The following is a 21,815-nucleotide window of genomic DNA, read 5'->3' on the forward strand; positions in this document are numbered from 1 at the left end:
CAATGATGCGTCATATTTACAGTATGACGCATCATTGCGCAAGGAGTTACAGATACGTCAGTATTTCTGACGTATCTGTAGGCGCAAAAGTGACCCATTGCTGGAGTGTGTCACAAAAGTGACGCAACTCCAGCAATGTGTCCTTTCAAATGAGGCAAGCCCCATGTGAAAGGGCCTGCGTCAGTCTTACGCCTGCTGTGAGGCAGGCGTAAGAAATTGACGCATTTGTGTCCTAGAAGTGGCGCAGTGAAATCTTATAGACTTCACTGCGTCACTTCCATGACCTTTCTTGCGTCAAAACGCCCCCTTTGCATACATTATACCTGGCGCAGGTATAATGTGGCGCAGGGGTTTACAAAGTGACGCATCTACCTAGATGCGTCACTTTGTAAAAATGGCGCAACAAGGCGCATTTTTTCTACGCCACTGGTGCGTCACAAAAAGTGACGCACCGGCGGCGTAAAAGTGACGCACAGACTCATAAATGAGGCCCTGGGTTTTAACAAGTTTTTCCCCGGTGCTCCCATGGGGACTTTCCAGTCTTTATTTCTCTTTTTTCCCCTTGCTTTTCCTTATACATGTTCTGTGTTTTTTTCTCCCTATATATACCTGTGAGTGGAAGCATGTAGTGCTAACAGAACATATTTAATTATGGCTTATCACGTAGTTATATGAATTCACGCCCCCAATTTTAAGGTGGCTCTACTGATTTGTGATCACTCCCATAACATATGCTTTATTTTGTTTTGAGTATTTCTGAGTTTTCGTTAGCCTGTCACATTTTCCTTTGTATTTCCTTTCACCAGCTTATGATCGTGTGTCTGTGGACCAGATATTTCATGTTCTGGTCTGTGATAACAACTCAAATATTAGATGCACGTTATTTTCATTGCTGAATATATTCTGATCACGGTTGATTGGATGTCTTTGAGGTGATCTGTTATCTATTCTTCTCTCCCAGTCGCTTGCCCTAGGGTCAAGCATGTTGGTTTACCCAGTACTGCCCCGCTTTATACGTCACTCGTGCTGTAGGATATGTTTTATTTGTTGCATACATGAATACAGGTTGTTCATTAAGTTTTATCGCTGAGGCAATAGGTGTTGTTTATTTAATAAGGTGTAAATTCCCATTGTCTGACCAGATAGAATTTCTTCTCCCATGTTATTTTAGCTTTTATGTGTGTACAAGGATATTCCGTTTTTTGGGGCCTAATGGTTTTTGTTTATTGGAAATCTTTGACAATACTCTTTCTTATTTCTATGACAACTAAAGTTTAAGTGTGATCAGTGCTTAATATGAGCCTGCCGTTGCAGGTGATGCCTACTGACACTCTTTTTTAGGGACTGAAACTTATTTTAATCATTTCATTTAGACCTAGAACAAGAGAGAAACATGCAGCAAAGGGAAAAAGGAAAAGAAAAATGGAAAAACAGTGACAAATGGAGAGTGCAGAGATGAAAAAGAACGTGGAAGAATGAGATAATGGGACAGGAAGAGTATGATGGTGGTTGAAAGAGACATGAGAAGAAATCAAGGGTATATAGCCTTGGTAATCAGCAACCCTGGCACTTAGCAGTGGTTCCAGTGGGCTTGTGACAAAAAATATTTGCCCGGCACTTATTCTTTTACAATTTAGGCACCCAGTGTAGGTTACATGTTTTGGACATAGGTGTGCGTTTCATTGGCCAACTTTCGGATGCTTTTTATGTTGATTTGTCTGGTACATTGCTTGTTTTATGATTGTTCCACTATTAAGCACATCATTTATGTATTTTTCTGTTTTGCTGTCTATCTCCTCTGGGATCATCATACAACTGGCTACTGGATGGAGACTATTGAAAGCATACTGCTTATGAATATGTGGTTATTGAGAACTAATGGGGGTTTGTCTAGGCGTTTTCCAGTTGTCTTCACTGCTGTTATTTGTCAGTTTCCTTTGGTAGTTTACCATTATTTATTATTTTAATCTGTTTTAGGCATTAGTAGATCTATGGCCCAATTACTAAGTGCATAATACTGACAGGATGCAATCTTGCAGGCGTAAAATTGCCCAACCTTAACACCACACTTGTACCATACAGTTATGAATGAAAGCCCATGGAATGCGTTTAAAGGTTGTGAAAACACATGGAATTCCAAATGATGTAGGGTTGATGCATATTCAGCATCTGCTGTGAGCAGTGGAGGAAAGGGGCAGCAACGATCTAACAAGAAGCATTTGCAATGCAATTGGTCTCGCCTTTGGGACCTTATATGCATTTATCTATGATGTGCTCTCATTCCTCGCCCGTTCATTGACAGTGCATTGACTAATCTCCCTGAAACACATAGATACAACTTGTGCTCGCCATATTGATTAGCTTACTTGTTTATTTTATATTATAAATAATTAATGTATTTTTTGTGACATGTAAAAGTAGTGTGTAATAGAATTCATTTGATGACTTACTTTGTTTAATAATTGTTTTATTATCACAGCAAACATTTGCTCATATAATCAAAAGGAGACCTGTGAACTGTTTGGCTGCAGCTCCACCTAAACGGATGCTAACAATCAATCAACCAATCAATCATTTGTAAAGCATACTACATAACCGCGAGGGTCTCAAGACGCTAGGGGGCGGCGCTACTGATCGAACAGCCAGGTATCCTCCTGAAGGTCAGCAAGTCTTGGGTCTGTCGTAGGCTCAGTGGGAGGATGTTCCATGTCTTGGCGGCGAGGTGGGAGAAGGATCTCCCACCGGTGGTTGTTCTTCAGATGCACGGGACGGTGGCGAGTGAGAGGTAGGCAGAGCGTAGCTGGCAGTTGGGGATGTAGAAGGAGAGCCGTAAGTTGAGGTAGGCTGGGCCGGTCTTGTGGAGTGCCTTGTGTGCATGGGTGAGGAGCTTAAAGGATATCCTCTTGTTGACGGGGAGCCAGTGCAGGTTTCTCAGGTGGGGGGGCGATGTGGCCGTGGTGTGGTACATTGAGGATCAGTCGTGCCGAGGCGTTTTGGATGCTTTGTAGTCGTTTAATGAGCTTGGTCGGGGCTCCCGCATAGAGGCCGTTTCCGTAGTCGAGTCTGCTGCTGACGAGGTCCTGGGTGACTGTCTTTCTTGTTTTTGTTGGGATCCATCTGTAGATCATGCTGAGGGTGTTGAAGCAGGAGGAGGAGACTGCGTTGACTTGCTTGGTCAATGAGAGCATTGAGTCGAGGATGATTCCCAGGATGCGTGCGTGGTCGGTGGGTGTTTCAGGTCTACCCCCAGTGCCGTCGGCCACCAGGAGTCGTCCCAGGCTGAAGGGTTGGAGCCGAGGATGATGATCTCCGTCATGTCCGAGTTCAGCTTCACACGACTGGCGAGTGACTGGCAGCACTTTTATAAGCATTAAAAGAAAAACAAAAAGTAGCAGTGGTACCTGTGTGTGGCAATACTTCATATACAGGCAGCTTGTGGAGACAGTGCATGTGTGTGTGTGTTGGTGTGTGTGTGTGTGTGGGTGTGTGTGTGTGTGGGGGGCTGTGTGATGTACCTCACAGGTGTGACCCTCCTTTTGTTCGGGGTGCACTGGGGCATGGCTAGGAGAGCAACTAGAGCCCAACAAATCCTCGTTCACAACTAAATGGTATTATAAAGACCTGTGGAGTACTTGGGTGCGGCTGCAATCAACCCGGGCTGACACACATAATGGGGGAGGGGGGCTGGCCCCTTGTTCAACCCAATGGGCATTGCACACCTGGTCATGCTACCTATTGAGATCACACAAACTGCAGTAGGCACGTTAGCGCTATGAGGTTTTTTGTTTGTTTTGCGCTTGCATTGCATCACGGAAGGTAAGAAATACCCCACAACAAAACCCGTCGAAACCAGGAAGTTTCAAACATCAAATTATGAAAAAAATTGAGTCTGTACTTATAAACATGCATTGCTGTTAAACGAATCAATGCTACCTATGCTAGCACTGTTTGGAAAGCTAAAAAGAGGAGCTGTTTCTCCCTGGACTGCGCCTACAACCCTTAAATTACACCCAGGTGTGCAGCTGATACATGACCCTATTAAGTTAAATAAACTGAGTTTATCTCAGTGGTAAGGTTTGCATCAGAGGACTGAACTATTGAAGGATGAAAGGCAGACACGATCAACGCGGACCTGCCGAGATTGTGTAGATAGTGCCGCAAAAACAGTGACTAATAGTAAAGTTATAGGCATTAAAGGGAAAGGAAGGGATAGCAGCTCGTCCCTTTGTGTGGTGATATTTCACATTTAGGCGGTTTTTGGTGACCGTGCCTGTGTGTGTGTGTATGGGGGAGTAGTGCTTAAGGGGGGCTATGTGGTGTACTCCGCAGTTCTGCCCCTCCTTTAGCTCACAGAACACTGGGGCATCGTACTTTTAGACCACAAAGACTGAGGTAGGCACTTTAATCCTCTGAGCTTTTTTTTTACATGGCCTTGCAATGCAGCACAGGAGGTAGGAAAGACACCATAACGAAACACGCACCAACCAAAAAATATAGCTCCTAGCAGTAAACATTATAGTAGCGGGAGACACCAATTCGCAGCCGAGCCTGGTCCCATCAGCGGCATTACACCCTGGAAGCTGTGCTGGGCAATGGTTCCACAGAAAGCGTATTAATACCCTAAACACTCGGGCATGGTACTTTCAAATCACAGTGGTGTCCCTTCCTGCACATAAACAATCATTAATTAATGACGATTTTCTACTTCTCTGTGTGCTGCAGACTGCATCACACACAGAAGTAGAACATCGCCATTGTCCCATATCTTCATTCCCTGCAATGCAGGGACCCTTACACATGGGTGTCTGTGTTGACACTAGACAGCTATTTCTAATGCCAGCGCTAGGGAAAACACAGGGGTGCATAGTATTATTGTAAATAAATTGCATCCCTGGATTTTGGAAATGGTAGAGCACAGCACTGCAAAATTTAACGCAGCTCCATACTCCGTCATTCCATACTCCGTCATTTCCTTGTTCATGTGCCCATAAGTCTTTATAGAGACCGAGTTCTGATAGTGTGTTTGAAGAGGCAAAGCTGGTTTAAAGGAACAGGTCTAACAATATATCTAAAGAGGCCGTTTATGAGAGTGTGATTATCCAAATGTCAGGGTGAAAAGAGGAAACTTTAAGGATCTATTTTGTAAGGGCGAGGGAGGCAGACGGAGGAGAGGCAGCAGCTGTAACAGGGTAAATTCATTTTTCAACCTCCCTGCCACGCAACCCCGTTCCTTAGCAGCTGCCACTGATGGCTAGGTCGACTGCATGCATTAAATAGCAAGGAAAATACTTTTGTTGGTTAGTCATGATCAAACAGTTTTGCAAGATAATTTGGTCAGTGGAAATGGAATACCTTATATATGAATCAAAGTGTTTGAAGGATGATTTTATTTTTACTGGTAGGAAATGGATGGATTTAAGGGTCGTGTTGTAATGTTGTGTAGTTTTAGGACAAATGGGAGGTAAGTAGCATAGTTCTGAACTCTCTGCAATATGAATGTTTTAACATACCATACATTATTTCAAAATCAGCTTTGAATCACAGCTGTCTGTGTGTAAATAACGTTTCACTCAGGTATACAATGATTGACTATATGGATGAGGAATATGTGGAATAAAGAAACAAGGAACACATACCATCATTTATGTAAGTCTCAATAGAAGCTTGTTTCTTTAACCTACTATTTTTACATAAAATTAGACTGATATATATCCTGTTCATTTTGTACATTTGTATGAACATATCTAAGGACGCAAGCACTTCACCTTGACCTATAGAAGGAGACTGATAAGTTATCAACAGAGACAGTAACTACACTTCGCTCTACAAGTAAATACCACATATTGATCTGAAAAATTGCATCTGTTCGGATCTCACCTGAAGAAAATTACTGCAAATCAATCATATAAAACCATCACTACACTTTGACCTTTAGAAGAATGCTGTAAATTACTCAGAGAAAAAAAGCACAGGAACCATAAAGATAGAAGATAACATCGCATTGGTCTGCAAGGAAACATCATAAAATGACCAGGGCAGACGGCCACTCTGTTCCAATCAACACGAGAATATGGAGAAATTATAAGAAAAGACAATCCGTTTCCTATGACTTTCTGGAGAAGGCTACATATTTATCAAGGATGCCCATCATTGGATTTCTCAAATGAAGAGTTTCTAAATGTATGCTGGCCTACAGAAGAGCAGCAGAAATTGATCAAGAGACATTAGTCCACTTTTTGACTAATGAACAGATGATGGACGGAATGCTGAACAATGCAAAACATTCACCACCAGTCACAGAGATCAGGGTTTAATCATTTGCTTTTTAGTTCACAATGCCACCCCAGTTTGGACCCAGCCATAGGCAAATTAGTCTTTACCCTGCTCCTCATGGGAACAGTCCAACTGAACTGCCAGGTCAGGTCCACTCTGGATCGGAAATTAGCATCCCGGGACCGGTTTTAGAAAATCACCCCTCATCAGTCAGGCTAGCTTGTATCCAGTGGCACAGTGAGCACGAACCCCAAATCTCGGCATACCCTTCCCTCTGAGGGCAATTAAAGCAACAGAACAGATGATGGATGGAATGCTGAACAATGCAAATATTAACCCCCAGTCGCTGAAATATGGGTTTAATCCATCGATGATTTTGTGCTCACCACACCACCATTTGGGCATACCCTTCCCACTAATAATGACAACAGCAAAAAGAACAGATGATGCACGGCATGCTGAGCAATGCAAGCATTCAGCCCCAGTCAGAGAGATCTGGGTTGAATCCATCATTTTTTGCTCACCACGCCACCCCATTTTGGACCTAGCTATATACAAATCAGTCTTGACTCTGCTCCTCATGGAAACAGTCCAGCTGGAACTGCTAGAGCAGGTCCTCCTTAGAGCAGAAACAAGCATCCTGGGACTGGTTTCGGGGTATCACCCATCATCAGCACGCTAGCTTGAATCCAGTGGCTCAGTGAGCGCGAGACCCACTTCTGGGCATGCCTTTCCCACTTAGGGCGACAAAAGGAAAAAGCACAGATGACGGATGGAATTCTGAACAATGCAAACATTCACCCCCAGATACAGAGATCAGGGTTTAATCCATAATTTTTTTGCTCACCACGCGATTCCCAGTTTGGAAATTGTGGCAATAATATCAACACTACATAAATATCGAGTGATAAAATATAGACAGTAAGAATAGTGATCTTGCATGTATATATTATTTTTGAAAATATTGTTGTGTATCATAAATAATACATAGTTTTTTAACAAAATGAAATATATATTAGTTTCTAAATACATTTTAGGTGTTAATAATATTAATGTAGGTGTTTTAAATTTTTTGAAGGATAGTTTGTTGGTTTTAATGTGCAATTACATTTTAGATGTAATTATTCATTTATAATTTAGTAGAGGGTTGTTGGGTTTGTAGTGGAGTAGGGTGGGGGTCAAATACCAACATGTTTTTTTCCTTTGAATTGCTTTATTTTAATTGCATATGTAATTGGTGACCAAATATTTATATTGATTAATAAATGACTTTTTATTTTAATTATTAAAGTGTATCGTGTGACTTTTAATGCACATTTTATATTTATGTAGTTACATTAGTAGTTCTATTTTATTTCTGGATTGTTGAGTTTGTATGGGTAGTTGGTGAAAAGATATTTACTTTAATATTATTTCAAGGTTTTTATTAAATATTTAATTTTAATTATGTACATTCAAATGAATTATTTGTTATGTACATTTTTGTTGTTCAATTAATTGTTGCTTGATTATTGGCAAATTTAATAATACAATTGTTAAAATGTGTTTTTTATTAATTCTTCATTCTTGATGTTAATTTTAATAGTTTTATATATGTTTTATATTATTACTATTTCAATGCTGTTATTATTTTAACTATAGTTTATTTATTTTTTGAGGTGGGTTGTATCTTTTGGGTTTTAGGGGGAAATTGCATTGTTTTAAATTTCTTTTATTTGTTAAATTACGTTTGTACTAATAATTGTTTTTGTACATTTAATCTTATTTATTTGTACTGTACATGTATGTTTGTTTTGAATATTTTCACAATGTTCTGCTGTTGTTAAAAAATTATTAGAAAAATTATTAGAATTTGAAATGTTACAAGTGACCCTTTCTACATACACTACTTTCCCTGATTGATTGATTTGTTTACTATGTTTCGGAACTCCAAAGAGGTCCATATAAAAAGATACATAATACAAAGTACTCGTTCAAATGCAAAAGACATTTACAAATTTTACCAAGGTACAAAATAATCAGCACAACACAGTTAATAAAAACCCTCTAATACATATCTAAAAAACATTTAAAAAAGTTAAAAATACTAAAACAGAACATTTCATTGGGAGGGTTGTATAAAGCATGTAAGAAGGAATTGGCAGTAAGAATATTTAATTTCAAGCATATTTGTCTTAGCCACTTACGACGAAATAAACGAAGTACAGGACACATAAAGAGAACATGTATACAGTCCTGGGTAAACAAATTACAAAAATTACAAATTGCAGAACAACCATACCACCTAGCCATAAGATTATTTAAAGGGAGTAGATCCTGCCTCAGGAGAAGCCAAAACCGCCGTATGCCATGGGATAAATTCCAGGCGACATAGGGTTGCATGTGTTTTAATACGCAAGTATCAGTAAGAGGCGTTACTCCCTTCTTTACAAGAATGAATTCCCTGTCCAACCTAAAACTGAGACCCCACGAGGCCTGTTTCAAAAGTGATTTTAACTGGACGGCAGAGAGAGTGAAAAGAGTACTCTCCTCCAATTGTAGAAGTGCGACAGCCCTTCTAAAATTCTTTACAATTAAGGAGAACTCCCTTAAGGTGCCCAGCAATTCCGACTTCATTAAGTGTCTCAAAGTCCCCACTTCCCCTCTAGCCAGACTGGCTACCCAATGCACTAGCCCTGCCAAGCCCTGCACCCAACTACTACGGATGCCGAACTCAAGTCTCAGGGATGCCACTGTGCAGACGGTGTTAATAGAGACTAAAAACCGTAGAATTTTACCTTCTGCAACGTGTAAAAAACCCCATTGCCCTAGATCGACTATTTCAATTCCATACAAAAGGGATGACGGGATTTTCGCCCTAAAAACCTCTAGCAGGTAAGAGAAATGTCTTCTCCCTGTGGCAGAGTATAATGCACTCAAGCTTTTACCCTGAGACAGGGCCTTCCGGGTATTATTATCAATGTGGGCCTTGTCACTTAGGTTATCAGATATTATTTTCCCCAGGAAGACATAAGACTTAACCACCTCCAGCTTATGACCTCCTACTGACCAACCAAAGTTCTCGTATTTTGTTTTTTTCCTCCCTGAGATACACATAATTTTACTTTTAGCTGCATTTATCTTTAAGTAATGGGATTCAGCAAAAAGGTGCAGAGCGTGCAGACGAATATTTAACCCTTTGGGCGTTAAGTCCAATATAAGGATATCGTCCGCATATAGCAAACAGGAAATTGGAGTTCCCCCCAATGATGGTGCAATACCATCACAAACAGATAAAGACATAGGGAGATCTGAAATGTATAGGGAAAAAAGCAGAGGAGCCAAAAGACAACCCTGCTTTAGTCCGTTGATGGAAGGAATGACTTGAGATAACCCCCTTTCCCCTCCTTGAAGGACTTGGCACCATGTATCTGAGTAGAGAGCCTTAACCAAATCTAACAGGAGAAGAGGCATGCCTAGAGCGGCTAATTTTCTCCACAGCAACGGCCGATCCACTTTGTCGAACGCTGTGGAGAAATCTATAAACGCCGCAAAGACTCTTACCCCATGAACCCTTACATATTTATCAGAAATTATCTGAAGTGCGGTAAGGTTGTCCAAAGTGCCATGTCCTTTGCGGAAGCCTACTTTCCCTGATTTTGCTTAGAATGGAATGGGAAGAGTAAATGTAACCCTTTCAAAGTCTAACACTTTCTCTTTTGTTACCTAGATTGGAGTGGGAATATGAAATTTAATATTTCCAAATTCCAACACTTTCTCTACTGTTGCTTAGTTTGGAGTGGGAATAGCAAATCTTACCCTTTCAACATCCAACACTTTGTCTACTGTCGTTTAGATTGGTAGTAAATCTAATCCTTCCAAGATGCAACACTTTTCTTGGTTCTGCTCTAGTTGGAGTGAAAATAGTGAATTTGACTTCTTCAAAGTCTAAACCTTTCTCTACTGTTGTTTCGAATTGAGTGGAAAAGTAAATCCAAAGTTTAAAATGTTGCTTACATTTAAGTAGGAATAGTACATCTAATGCCCCCACAGTTCCGTACTTCCATTATCACTGTTTACATTGGAGTAGGACTATTTAAACTAACCCTTCCAAAGTCCAATACTTTCCCTACTTTTGCTTACATGGGTGTGGGAATAGTGAATCTAACCTTTCCTTAGTCTAACATTTTCTCTTCTTTTGCTTCGATTCAAATGGGGAAAATAACTTTAACCCCTCCAATGCACAACAGTTTCCCTACTTATTTGTATATTGAAGTGGAAATAAGAAATCTAACCGCTCCAAAGTTCAACACTTTCCCTACTATTGCTTATGTTGGAGTGGGAATAACAAAGCTAACGCCTGTAAAGTCCAAAACTTTCCATGCTTTTGCTTACATTGTAGTGGGAATAGTAAATATAACCCCCAAAGTCTAATACTTTTACTTCCTTCGTCTACATTAGAGAGGGAAAAGTAAATGTAACCCCGCCAGACTCCAACAGTTTTCCTACATGTGCCTAAATTGGAGCAACAGTGCTTAATGTGACTTGTTTAGTTAATGTTGTTTATTTTCTATTGTTTTTTTAAATATTGTTTTTATTTAATGTTTGTATTATTTAAAAAGTGACTATGTATATATATATATATATAACACATTTTACATTATAGTCCATTTTTAAATTAAGTAACATATATGTATTGATTATGTTTATGTTCATAAATTGTTCCTTGTAAGTTAATGGTCATTGTTAATATGTTTAATTTAATGCACGTTACAAATACATTGTTTAATTATTGTTTTTATATTTTTAAGTATATATATATTTACACATACATATAAATATATAGATATGTTTGTGTTATCAAATTATCTTACAATGCTATACATATTGACACTTTGCTATTCTTACCTTGTTTTGAAGATATTCTGTTGCACTATATTTTGACATGATATTTTGGTAGTTTACATTCAAAATACATAAACTTGATATTTTTATAGACAATTCTTTGTCACAATATTCTTGTGTCACAATATTTTTATTTACAATTGGACAGCACGTCTTAGATACATGGAGAGGCAACCACTGCCTCTTTTTTTTTTAGCTATGCTGTCTGGTTGTCTAGTTGTGATATTGCTCTTTACAATCCCAGGTGATGACTTTATTTATCAGGGCATCAAAAGCATGTATAGAATCCTTTGTAAAGAAACAGACTATAACACCATGAATCTGGAATCCACATTCTGGGCTATCCTTGTGAATCAACAGACCAAAGATGAATACCTAAAACGACCTATTCTCCACTCAGCAAAGCCATACCCAAGTGATAAAAAAATAGTACTGAAAAAGCATGAGTTATGCTTGTATTCAAAATGAAAACTACTTGATATGTCATCAATGTATACATATGAAAGATAAGATAATAACTATTAAGGGCCCCATTACGATGCGGGCCGAAACGGCTCTGACCATCAGCTTGAGCCCCTCAGCCTACATCGTAATCGGCTGGTCGGATTCCTTTCCGACCAACCCATTTTGATGGGATCGGTCGGAAGGTAATCTGAATCGTTTTACGAATGGCCTCAGATGGGCTAGGCGAGCCCATCCGCCATTCGGAAAGCCTGAGATAATCCCTCGACCGGCTCTTTCAGGCCGAGGGATTACAATGGCAGATTCCCACTGCCTTTCTGTGCCGGCCTTTCTGATACAGAAATGTCATATCCAGTGAGGTACAAGTCAGGGGTGTCCTTTATCACCATTGTGGTTTGATTGGCCATGGAGGTATTAGCCTGCACGCTCCACTCTAAAAAGAGGGACTGAGGCATCACTCTATCTCATGGGCATTAGGTTATCACTTTGTGTTTATGGATGCCGACAACACCCTTCTGAAACTGCAGGGCAAAGAGAATACTTTGCCAGAAGTTATGACATTACTGACTGCCTTTAGCAGCATGTAAGGTCTTCAAGTCAACAGGAATAAGTCCTGCGTGTTTTCATTGCAGTCAATCACTAGACCTGATTGGATCATGGCTCAGACCTCCCCATGGGGTGGAAGACTGACATGTTTCAGTATCTGGGTATGCAAGTAGATCAGGAGATTACACTTCTAATCTCTGGCAATGTCAGTAGGGTTTTGACAACCACCAATCAGTACATTTCTGGAGTAATACTCCTGTGTCTTCTATGGAGCATGTCGCAATAGCAAAGATGCAACTCCTTCCGCACATGCTTTATTATTGTGTGGGCCTACCAGTGCTGATACCTAGAAACCTCTACAATTCATTACTGATACAACTGCTTTGGGATAAAGATAGGAGAGTAGCCCTCCATGAAACTCATATGACCTCTGGACAAAGAAGGGTTGCAGTAACCTATGCGATGGCTATCAACATGCTTTGACAGTGTACCAAACTAGTGATGAAGTAGTCATCGGAAACATCCCCCTCCCAGATAGATGCCCTTGTGCTGTGAAAGTAGGACAACTGTGCTGGCAGCATCTTTGAAATCATTTTGGATTTTAAGAACTGTATTTTCTAGAGATACCACTCTGGGTTCTCCCAGGATTTAAGACACTTTCCTTGTCTCAGAATCACTGTGCTCGAAGAGACGGCTGGAATAGGATGGTAAGGAACTTATATTCCCACAGTACTATACATTCATAAGACACCCTAACAGAACTCTGGGAGCTTGTAACATCCAATGCCCTAATCATGGTGCCCAAAACCACATGGAGATGAGGAGATATCAAACCAACCAGAAGTGAAAGCCTACAGATGATGTTTACACATGGTAGGAGGGGCAACTGTGTACACCACCTTAGATACCACTAAAGTCCAGTGGGAATGGGCACTGGACAAGGGGCTCAAGGATATGGAATGGGAAAAGAAATTGTATTATACCAAGACAGTCACAAGAAACCTGCAATTCAAAAACCCACAGTTTAATTACCTGCACCAGGTATAACTAGCGCCAAACAAATAGCACGGATGTACCTGAGCTCTGAGGATTGTTTTTCCAGATGTCAGAGAAAACAAACAAATGTTATTCTCAAGATATTGAACTGTGCAATAACTACACATTACTGCACTCAGATATTGACGATTCTAACAGAGTTGTCAGATAAATTGATATGCTAAGATATTTTGTCTTGCATATGTGGCCAGATGCACAGGCCGTAGGTTGACAAACAAACATACAGGTTCCTGAACACAATATGGCCATTGCACAGAAGGCCAGACAAGCACCGGATACAAAAATGTGACGAGCTGATGTCCAGAAATGACCAAAACTAGCATAGCTGTATTATTGTAAGCACACTACGATATCCATACATTGTCATACAGCTCCTCCTTTTAACTCTACAGCTCCAACTCTGTACATGTGTACAATATAATGACTTATGAACTAACGCTGTCCTTGGGTCTGAGGTTTCATATTTTGGTATATTGTCCAACGTTTGAATGACATCTCCCATAAACGTTGATAAGAACATATTTTGCTCTGACTGTTTGCCCACAAAGACGTTTGAAAGCATGGTCAAAGTGGACAATTGCCCAGTGCCCCCACTGTCCAAGGGCTTCCCTGGGGAGGTGAACTTTCCCTGTGTTTATCTCAGTCCTTCCCATCTCTCTATCACTACCTCGCTCCCGCTCTCTGCCTACCTTTATCTCTGACTCTCTCTCTGTATATCCAGTCACGTTGTAAGGATTTTTGGGGCACTAGACAAGACAGATTCAAACTGTTTTTGTGTTATCCAGTTTATTAAGTTTTATTCAGTAATGTTTGGTACCGTGTGGATTCAAAGTAGTTCTGAATATGGCCCTTAAAATATGTTTTGCCTGGGGCCCCCAACCTCCTCACTGTGACACTGTTTCCCTGACAATACGGGGACCAGTCCTAAGTTTCTAACTGTTAAAATCTGTCATGAGATGGATATGAATACTCTAGCTGTGTTTATTCGTAAAACGTCAATACAATTTTAAAAAGTATTGTTTTTGAAATACCACCATTAAGCTGATATCGCGCTAACAGTTCATTCAGAATTCCGTGTTCCCAAATATATTGGGCATATTACCAAGGGCATTATCGCCGCATTAGCGGGACTTTTTCCCGCTAATGCGGCGATAATTTTATCGCCCTATTACCAAGCTGTTGCTAACACCAGTTAGCAACAGCTTGTAGGCGATAGCAGGCATTTAGGGGCCCACTTTGCATGTCAGCGATAATTATCGCTAATGACATGCAAAGTGGCCGTGCCAAGATGTTAGCGTCTGAAAACAGTCGCTAACATCTCTAACTCCTATTAACAACTTTTGGACATATTCACGCTAAGCGCGAATATCTCCAAAAGCAAACGCCTGCTAAAAGCAGTTCTTAGCCATGTTATCCAATGGAAGGTGGATAACATGGCTAAGAGCATTGTCACAATAATGCATGAATATCGCTGATTTTTCTGCGATATTCATGCATTTCGCAGGATTTTTACTGCTTTTGAGATAAACCTTGATAATATCAAGGTATCTCGGGGGTAAAAATCTTTGGTGCTTGGCGATATTTTTTTCCCGCTAGCCAAGCAATAGCGATAATTATCTCTATTGCTTGGTAATATGCCCCATTATTTCTTGACCACATGTTTCAAATAATTGATATTATTAACTATGGATGCAGCTAACATCTGCCATTTGTTTATTGTCCTTCCCAGAAAATGTGCCAACTCACACATATTGTTGTCGACGTTCTCAGTTCCAAAAAAAGCTATATATTGGATCCACTTTAATTATGGAATGTGTCGAACTGTTCAGCAGCAGCAACTTAACGTAAATGCATTGTGTGCCTTAATGCAATAGCTCAATCTTGGCAATTTGTCAATGCGGCACACTGTCTTTAATACTGCACAGTAAGGAACATTGTATTTCAAACTGAGGATAATCTAGCAAGTCAGACTGAATTTAGTGTCAATAATGACGCCCGCCATGCTGCACGGTGCATACAAATGCAAGCAAACCGGGCCAGTCGAGCTTTCATTATACAGACAATGACTGCAACATTTTAAGAAACAGGCAAATTGAATTTTAAGAATATGTTCGCAAATGTACCATTACAAATGTCAATGCGCTATTTGCATGGCTTCTTTATTAGCTACTGGTTGTGTTGTTTACCCACTTCAAGACAATTTACAAAATGGCGCGGCTCTTATGAATGCACAGTGCCGTTTTCCTCGGAGAATTCTAACTAAAAACGAACGCGGAAATGCAGACGGTTGCAGTTCTTTGCCGAGTTTAACTTTTACCGAGTGATTAAGTGTACAATTCAGTGTTCTTTACACATCTCCAGCGAAGTGTCAGTTTCCTCTTTGGGGACACTATTCTAGAAAGATGTGCCCTAGTAATGAAAAGTATGCAAGGAGATTACAAAATAGAGAAGAGGTGGAATTCTATTCAGCACGAAAAAGCAGGAGATGTGTAGGTATTACAAGTTAGAGTGCTGGAAACACCACACCTCACGAACAGTGATAAAGATAATGACACATTATTGTATACTATTTAATAGTGTCTTCTAAATATATGTTATTGCATACCATCTTTCTATGTTGTTGGAGTGAAGCTTTTTAATGTACTTGTGAAAGTGTCATTATTAATTTCAGTGGGGATAAAAAAAAATGGTTAAAATTGCTATTTTAATTATTTCCTTGGCAGGTGTATGAGGCAGTCCCATGTTATAGTGAGTGCAATCAGTATTCATGGGCAGCAGAGCCTTGGCTTCCATGCAAAATTAGCAGCGAGGAAAAATCCCCTCACTGTGGGGAAGGAATACAAACCAGAAATATCAGGTGAGTGGAAGCAAGGGAGACAATTTTAATATGAATTTCTTGCAGGCTTGCACAATCATTTTTCTGACGCCAGCGGAATTTAAGGTTCAGCATCAGTTATTCAGAAAAATCTATATGTATTTATGTGTTTTGAATGCACCTGCTAGCACAGTTACTTTTGTTGATGGCACTAAGATATATTGATGCTAAATTCCAGTGGTTCAGCTCAGCGAAAGTCTTCAGGGTGTTTATTTAAGTTGTGGTAATAAACGAATTTTCCTCATTTCATGGAAATTATTTCTTCTGGTACTTTCAACACATGGGACAAAATAGTTCCAACTTTTTCCATTCAGTATTCTGTTAATTTTGAATTAGATGCGTATTAAAAGCATGCATTCTTTAGTTGAGACATTGTCCTGGAAAATAATAGGTTCTAGGTCTGTGCTCTGAACGTAGTTCACTACAATTTATGATAACTTAATCCACCTATGTTCATGTTGATTTTTTATCTGAGTGATGAGGCAATGATTGCAGAAATGCAAATTAGGATCAAAATGCTCATACCCAAAAAAGAAAATGTAGCACTCATTTACAAGTCTATTTTTGACAGACATTCTTTTCTGCAAACACTTTGTTAACAAGGTTTAACACTTTAACTATTCGTGTCCTAGATGTCAAACTTCAACAGTGATGGAAGCAGTGCACCCAGACTTCCAGACACATCCAGCGACCACATCCAGGCCTGTCTTTGGGCCTGATTATGAGTTTGCAGGATGCAAGAGTAGACCGCGACGCATGGTGGGCCGCTCTCACACTCCAAACCTATGTGCCCACTAGATTCCGAGTTTCCTCGTGTCTGGCAAGGTTTTTCTTTACCGTCCCTCGATGGTGCCTCTAAAAATGGTCACCGCGATGGAAACACTCAAAAAAGTTTCTGCACGGCATGGACTGCAAAATCCATACTGTGCAGGAACTGGAGTACATGCACACAGGGGGGCACATGTTCTTCCCCTTTGCATGAATTCCCATGCAAATGGGCAACAGGGGGCCCTGTAGGGCCCCCTTTGTTTCAGGACCGCCAGCCTTTTCATGGGGGAAAGACCTCCATAACACCGCTGGTGTTCTTGAAACTTGTAATATGCATGGCAATGCTGCAGCAGCACCACCAGCATATTACTGAGTCCCTGACCACTGCATCACCCCCAGGGAATGGCAGTCCCCAGCACCTGAGGAGATGCAATGGCAGTCTGACCACCAAAGTTCTGATATGGCGGTTGGACCACCAGTATGGCGGCGGCTGGACCGACACCATCGCGCCCCGCAAGTCTGGCGGTCATCGAACCGCCAGACTCGAGTTTTACAGATTTTCTCTGCTGAAACGGATCCTAGTCGCACAATGGGAGCCCCACATAAACACCTAAGAAATGACATACTGAGTATCTAAACCCCCCACATACTGAGAGTTTCATCACACTTTGGAGACATTTAAATGGTTTTTCTCTGTAGGAATGCCAAGGTTTCAATGGTGGTCTTTGAGTTCAAAGATGTGGGTGGACATGACCTCAGCAGGATTGTCTTTAATAGTATGGTCTTGCAAACCCCACTTCCTTTGGAGTCAGTCCACAATGTATTGCTGAAGACATTTTTGATGGAATTCACATCTCTGTCCACCTTTAAATGAGAGCCTTGTGTTCCAACATACTTAACTCATTTGAAAAAAGGATAATTATCACCAATATTAAAAAATAAAATGAAATAACCAATAATATCCACATGCATGCTAATGCAGTAAAGAAACATAAAAAGTCACAATCAAAATATCAGAAAATATTCAAAATACCCAAAGAATACACAAAGCATCAGTGAACTTCAAGGGATGTGGTGGAGTAGGCCTTTGGTTTGATTTCAGGTTGATGAGGCGAGAGGTAATTCTAGAGGGGGCACCAGTAAAAAGTATTTTGACTGCTGAGATCATGCCTTCGTGAGTAGACTTGCCACCTTGCCCTTTTCTCTGTGGTATTAAAGGAAAGGCATAGAGTTATATAAGTTATAGTGGGTAGTACCTTCTTCCAGGTTAGCAGAAGTAGTAGCCTCAACATCACAGACGTAGCGAAAATTGTCAAGTTGAGATCTCTGGGTGCACTTTCTTTACTTTTTAAAGCTTGGAGGACCACCATGTTGAAACATCATCCTTTACATTCTCTCTTGCTTTTCAACTACAAAAAGCAAAATTCAAAGGTCCCTGATGTGCAGGGAGATTTCTCGAGCATACGCAACCACTCGCAATGAGAAACCTGATCTCCCCGCATTGAGAATCTCGCCGGGAGGTTTATTTTCCACGCTTGCGATCGGCAACTTGATGTTGCTGATTGCGAACAAGGAAAAAGTCTCGCTGGCATGTCATTTTGCTCGGTCGCGGGCGCCAAATTGACGTTAAGGACCGAAAGCAATCAAAATGACTGTGACGCTACGTGTGTTTGCACTGTGCTTCATCCAATTTGCGTAGTGCGAAGTAGCGCAAACTTCACAAACTATGCGAGCGTAGTTTATTACTTTGCCCAGGGTCACTTAGAGCCCTGAAATGCAACCCAGAGGCCAGTGGCTTAACAAAAGGCCAAGCAGCCCCCACGGGGTAGAGGGGCATCGAGCTCCAGGGGGACCCCACACCAAAAGTGGTAATGTACTTTCTGGGGGGCCTCAAGTTTCGTAAGTCACTGCCAGACACTATCCTACAGAAATGAGGGGAAGTTTGCAGCAAACCAACACTGACAGGTTCTAAAGTTATACATTTGGGGGTCAAAACTATAAAGCTATAAATGTTTCACCATATAACACATTTTGGACGATTACTTGTTTATATTCAATGCAAATAATTTAGAGATGGGGAGTCCTGCCCTCTTTGAATCAATCATATATGCGCTGAAATATTTTTCATAAGAACTTTTTGATTTACACGCTGTTCATGAAAATCACGTACTGAGGAATACAGGGTAGCCCTGTTTTTTAGGTCGAGCGTGAGCAAGCACACAAGCGCTGCTCTGCGAAGAGCTGTGGTAGTTGAGTACGGAGAGAAGCTTCGCCCCCACTACCGCCCTTATTTTTCATTGGCTTGTGTGTTTGGCCTTTGTAAGTGCTGGCTTCTGATTCAATATGAGGCTTGTTAGTCCCTCCTTAGTACATCCATATTGTCACTTGTATCCTCCCATGGCTACTGGCCCCCTTACTTGGTTGTTACACAAGGCATGTACTATTTCCTTCATGCACATGTAGCGTCATGCAGCTTTGTCCATGCCTTCTCCTCTCCGATCCACCCCCCGGTTGTCTGTGATGCCAAGTTACCAACCATTTGCAATGCAATAGGTCTCAAGTAAATTGGAGACCTATTGCACTGCAAATGCTTCTTTAATCTCCTGTTCTCCATGGAATTCTGTTTGTTTGTTCGTTCGTTTGTTCTTTCTTTTCTTTGCCTCGCCCTCTCTGTAATACACTTTGTAGCTCTGTTCTTTTTTTCTGTATTTTTTCTTCTGCTCTTAGGTGGGTTTCTCCTACCCCATGGCACCTTAATTCTTTCTTTCTGTTTTATGCCCTCTAACTCCATGCTGACAATGTGAAGTCGGATACAGAAGGGGGAGTGGCTGGGGACTTTGCACAGAAAGGATCCGTTGTTCCAGTAGCTGGAAATGGTCGGACAGGGCTGCCCTTGTCACTTGTCAGATGTGTCTGTAATTGCCCAAGGGCGGCAGTGGAGCCCGATCCTTGCCTCCACAGAGGCTCACTGGCTCGGCAGAGCTGCTGCCTTCCAGGATATTGTAGACTTTGCCGTCTGAGGATTCTTTCACATGGAGTGTTTGTTTTTTTGTTTTAATCCAATGCAGAAACCATCCTTCAAAGCCTTTTTTATTAAAGACTAGCTTACCCGCCGTGCGTTGCTGCGATCTCCCAAGAAAGGAAATTCAAGGAAACTCGTCATGATAACATTCAATTTACATTGTGTCATTTTTATTGAAACTTATTCATTTTAATATGGAAAACATTTCAAAGTGTCGTTTTAATTCTACTTATTTATTCGAGTGCTTGTGGATATACGATTTTTTGTTTTTCCGTCCGGTGCGTATATCAGTAATCGAAAGATTATGAGGGCCCTGGGGGGCCGATATTTAATACATTTTTATGCCAGAAATTTTTGCGGGAGTGTACTCAACAACTTCCCAAAGTTTGCTGGCGATCGTATGAATGGTGTTTTAATTCTATTTATTTATTTGAGTGCTTGTGGATACATGATTTTTTGTTTTTCCGTCTTGTGTGTACATCAGTATTCGAAAGATTATGAAGGCCCTAGGGGCCGATATTTAAAAAAAAATTTATGGCAGAAACCTTCGCGGGTGTGTACTCAACAACTTCCCAAAGTTTCATGGCGATCGGATGAATGGTGTTTTAATTCTATTTATATATTGGAGTGCTTGTGGATACACAATTTGCTCTTTTTCCGTCTGGTGCGTACATCAGTATTCGAAAGATTATGAGGACCCTGGGGGGCCGATATTTAAAAAATGTTTATGGCAGAAACCTTTGCGGAGTATACTCAACAACTTCCCAAAGTTTCATGACGATCAGATGAATGGTGTTTTAATTCTATTTATTTATTCGAGTGCTTGTGGATACACGATTTGTTGTTTTTCCGTCTGGTGCGTACATCAGTGTTCGAAAGATTATGAGGGCCCTAGGGGGCCGGTATTTTAAAAACATTTATGCCAGAAACCTTCGTGGGAGTGTACTCAACAACTTCCGAAAGTTTCATGGCGATAGGATGAATGGTGTAGTAATGGATATGCCAGAAACCTTCGCGGGAGTGTACTCAACAACTTCCCAAAGTTTCATGGCGATCGGATGACTGGTGTAGTAATGCATATGCCAGAAACCTTCGCAGGAGTGTACTCAACAACTTCCCAAAGTTTCATGGTGATCGGATGAATGGTGTAGTAATGCATAAAGGACAGACAGACAGACAGACCGACAGAAAGACATTTGTTTTTATATATATAGATGATGGGGGCCGCGTGGTCCCCCTGCCTGAACCTTATTGGGCCCTGGTGACCCCATGCCCAGGGATTTTTTTTAAATAAAAGAAAAGGTGGTCATGTGCTCCCCTACTCTGCTTCTTGTTAGGACCTGGCAATCCTATTCCCAAATTCAATCACCATGTTATATTTTGCCAGTAATATTTGACCACTTCCTGAACATCATCTACTTAATTACTTGAAGTGGTTAGCTCTGGCACCTGTATATCTATTTTGATTTGTATATTTCACATGATGTTTCATTATCTTTTTTCCTACTTGTATTCCATGGTTGCTTTTATTATCCTCTCATGAAGGAGCTCTGCTACCTCTGGGTCTAGCCAGTGCTATAAAAAAAAACGTTAAAAAAAATATTCCCCAGGGCCACTGTGGGGGTGCATGGCACCTCTCCCCGGGTCCCTACAACCACAGCCAGCTAACCACATGCAGCAGGAGCCAGCTTTGCTCCAGCCTTCAGGGAGCAGTTTGTCCAGGAAGGATCTGTTTTCGTGCCCATATCAATGCTTTTTTAAAGCTCCTGTCCGCTGGGAGCAGACTTAGTGTTTGCTCCCACATGGTAGGAGATTCAAAAATGCTCCTGCCAAGTGGGAGCAAATTAAGGGTTTCCCTGCTCAAGCCGGTGTCCGCAGGGAAACTGCAATGTCCCCGGGGTGGTCTCTGCAGGACATTGCTATTGAGTT

At 40.9% G+C, this 21,815-nt stretch overlaps 1 protein-coding gene across 1 annotated transcript in view; it reads left to right on the plus strand.

Moving 5' to 3' along the window:
• The window catches only part of THSD7B (thrombospondin type 1 domain containing 7B), a 1,994,218-nt gene that overhangs the window by 1,617,390 nt on the left and 355,013 nt on the right, over window positions 1–21,815 (plus strand). The window contains exon 16 of the mRNA XM_078682458.1: window positions 15,945–16,078. Coding sequence (XP_078538584.1) covers window positions 15,945–16,078 — 134 coding nt within the window. The remainder of the gene's footprint in view (window positions 1–15,944; window positions 16,079–21,815) is intronic.

Source organism: Lissotriton helveticus, chromosome 3_1, assembly GCF_964261635.1.
Source record: "Lissotriton helveticus chromosome 3_1, aLisHel1.1, whole genome shotgun sequence".
In the NCBI taxonomy this organism is placed as follows: Eukaryota; Metazoa; Chordata; class Amphibia; order Caudata; family Salamandridae; genus Lissotriton; species Lissotriton helveticus.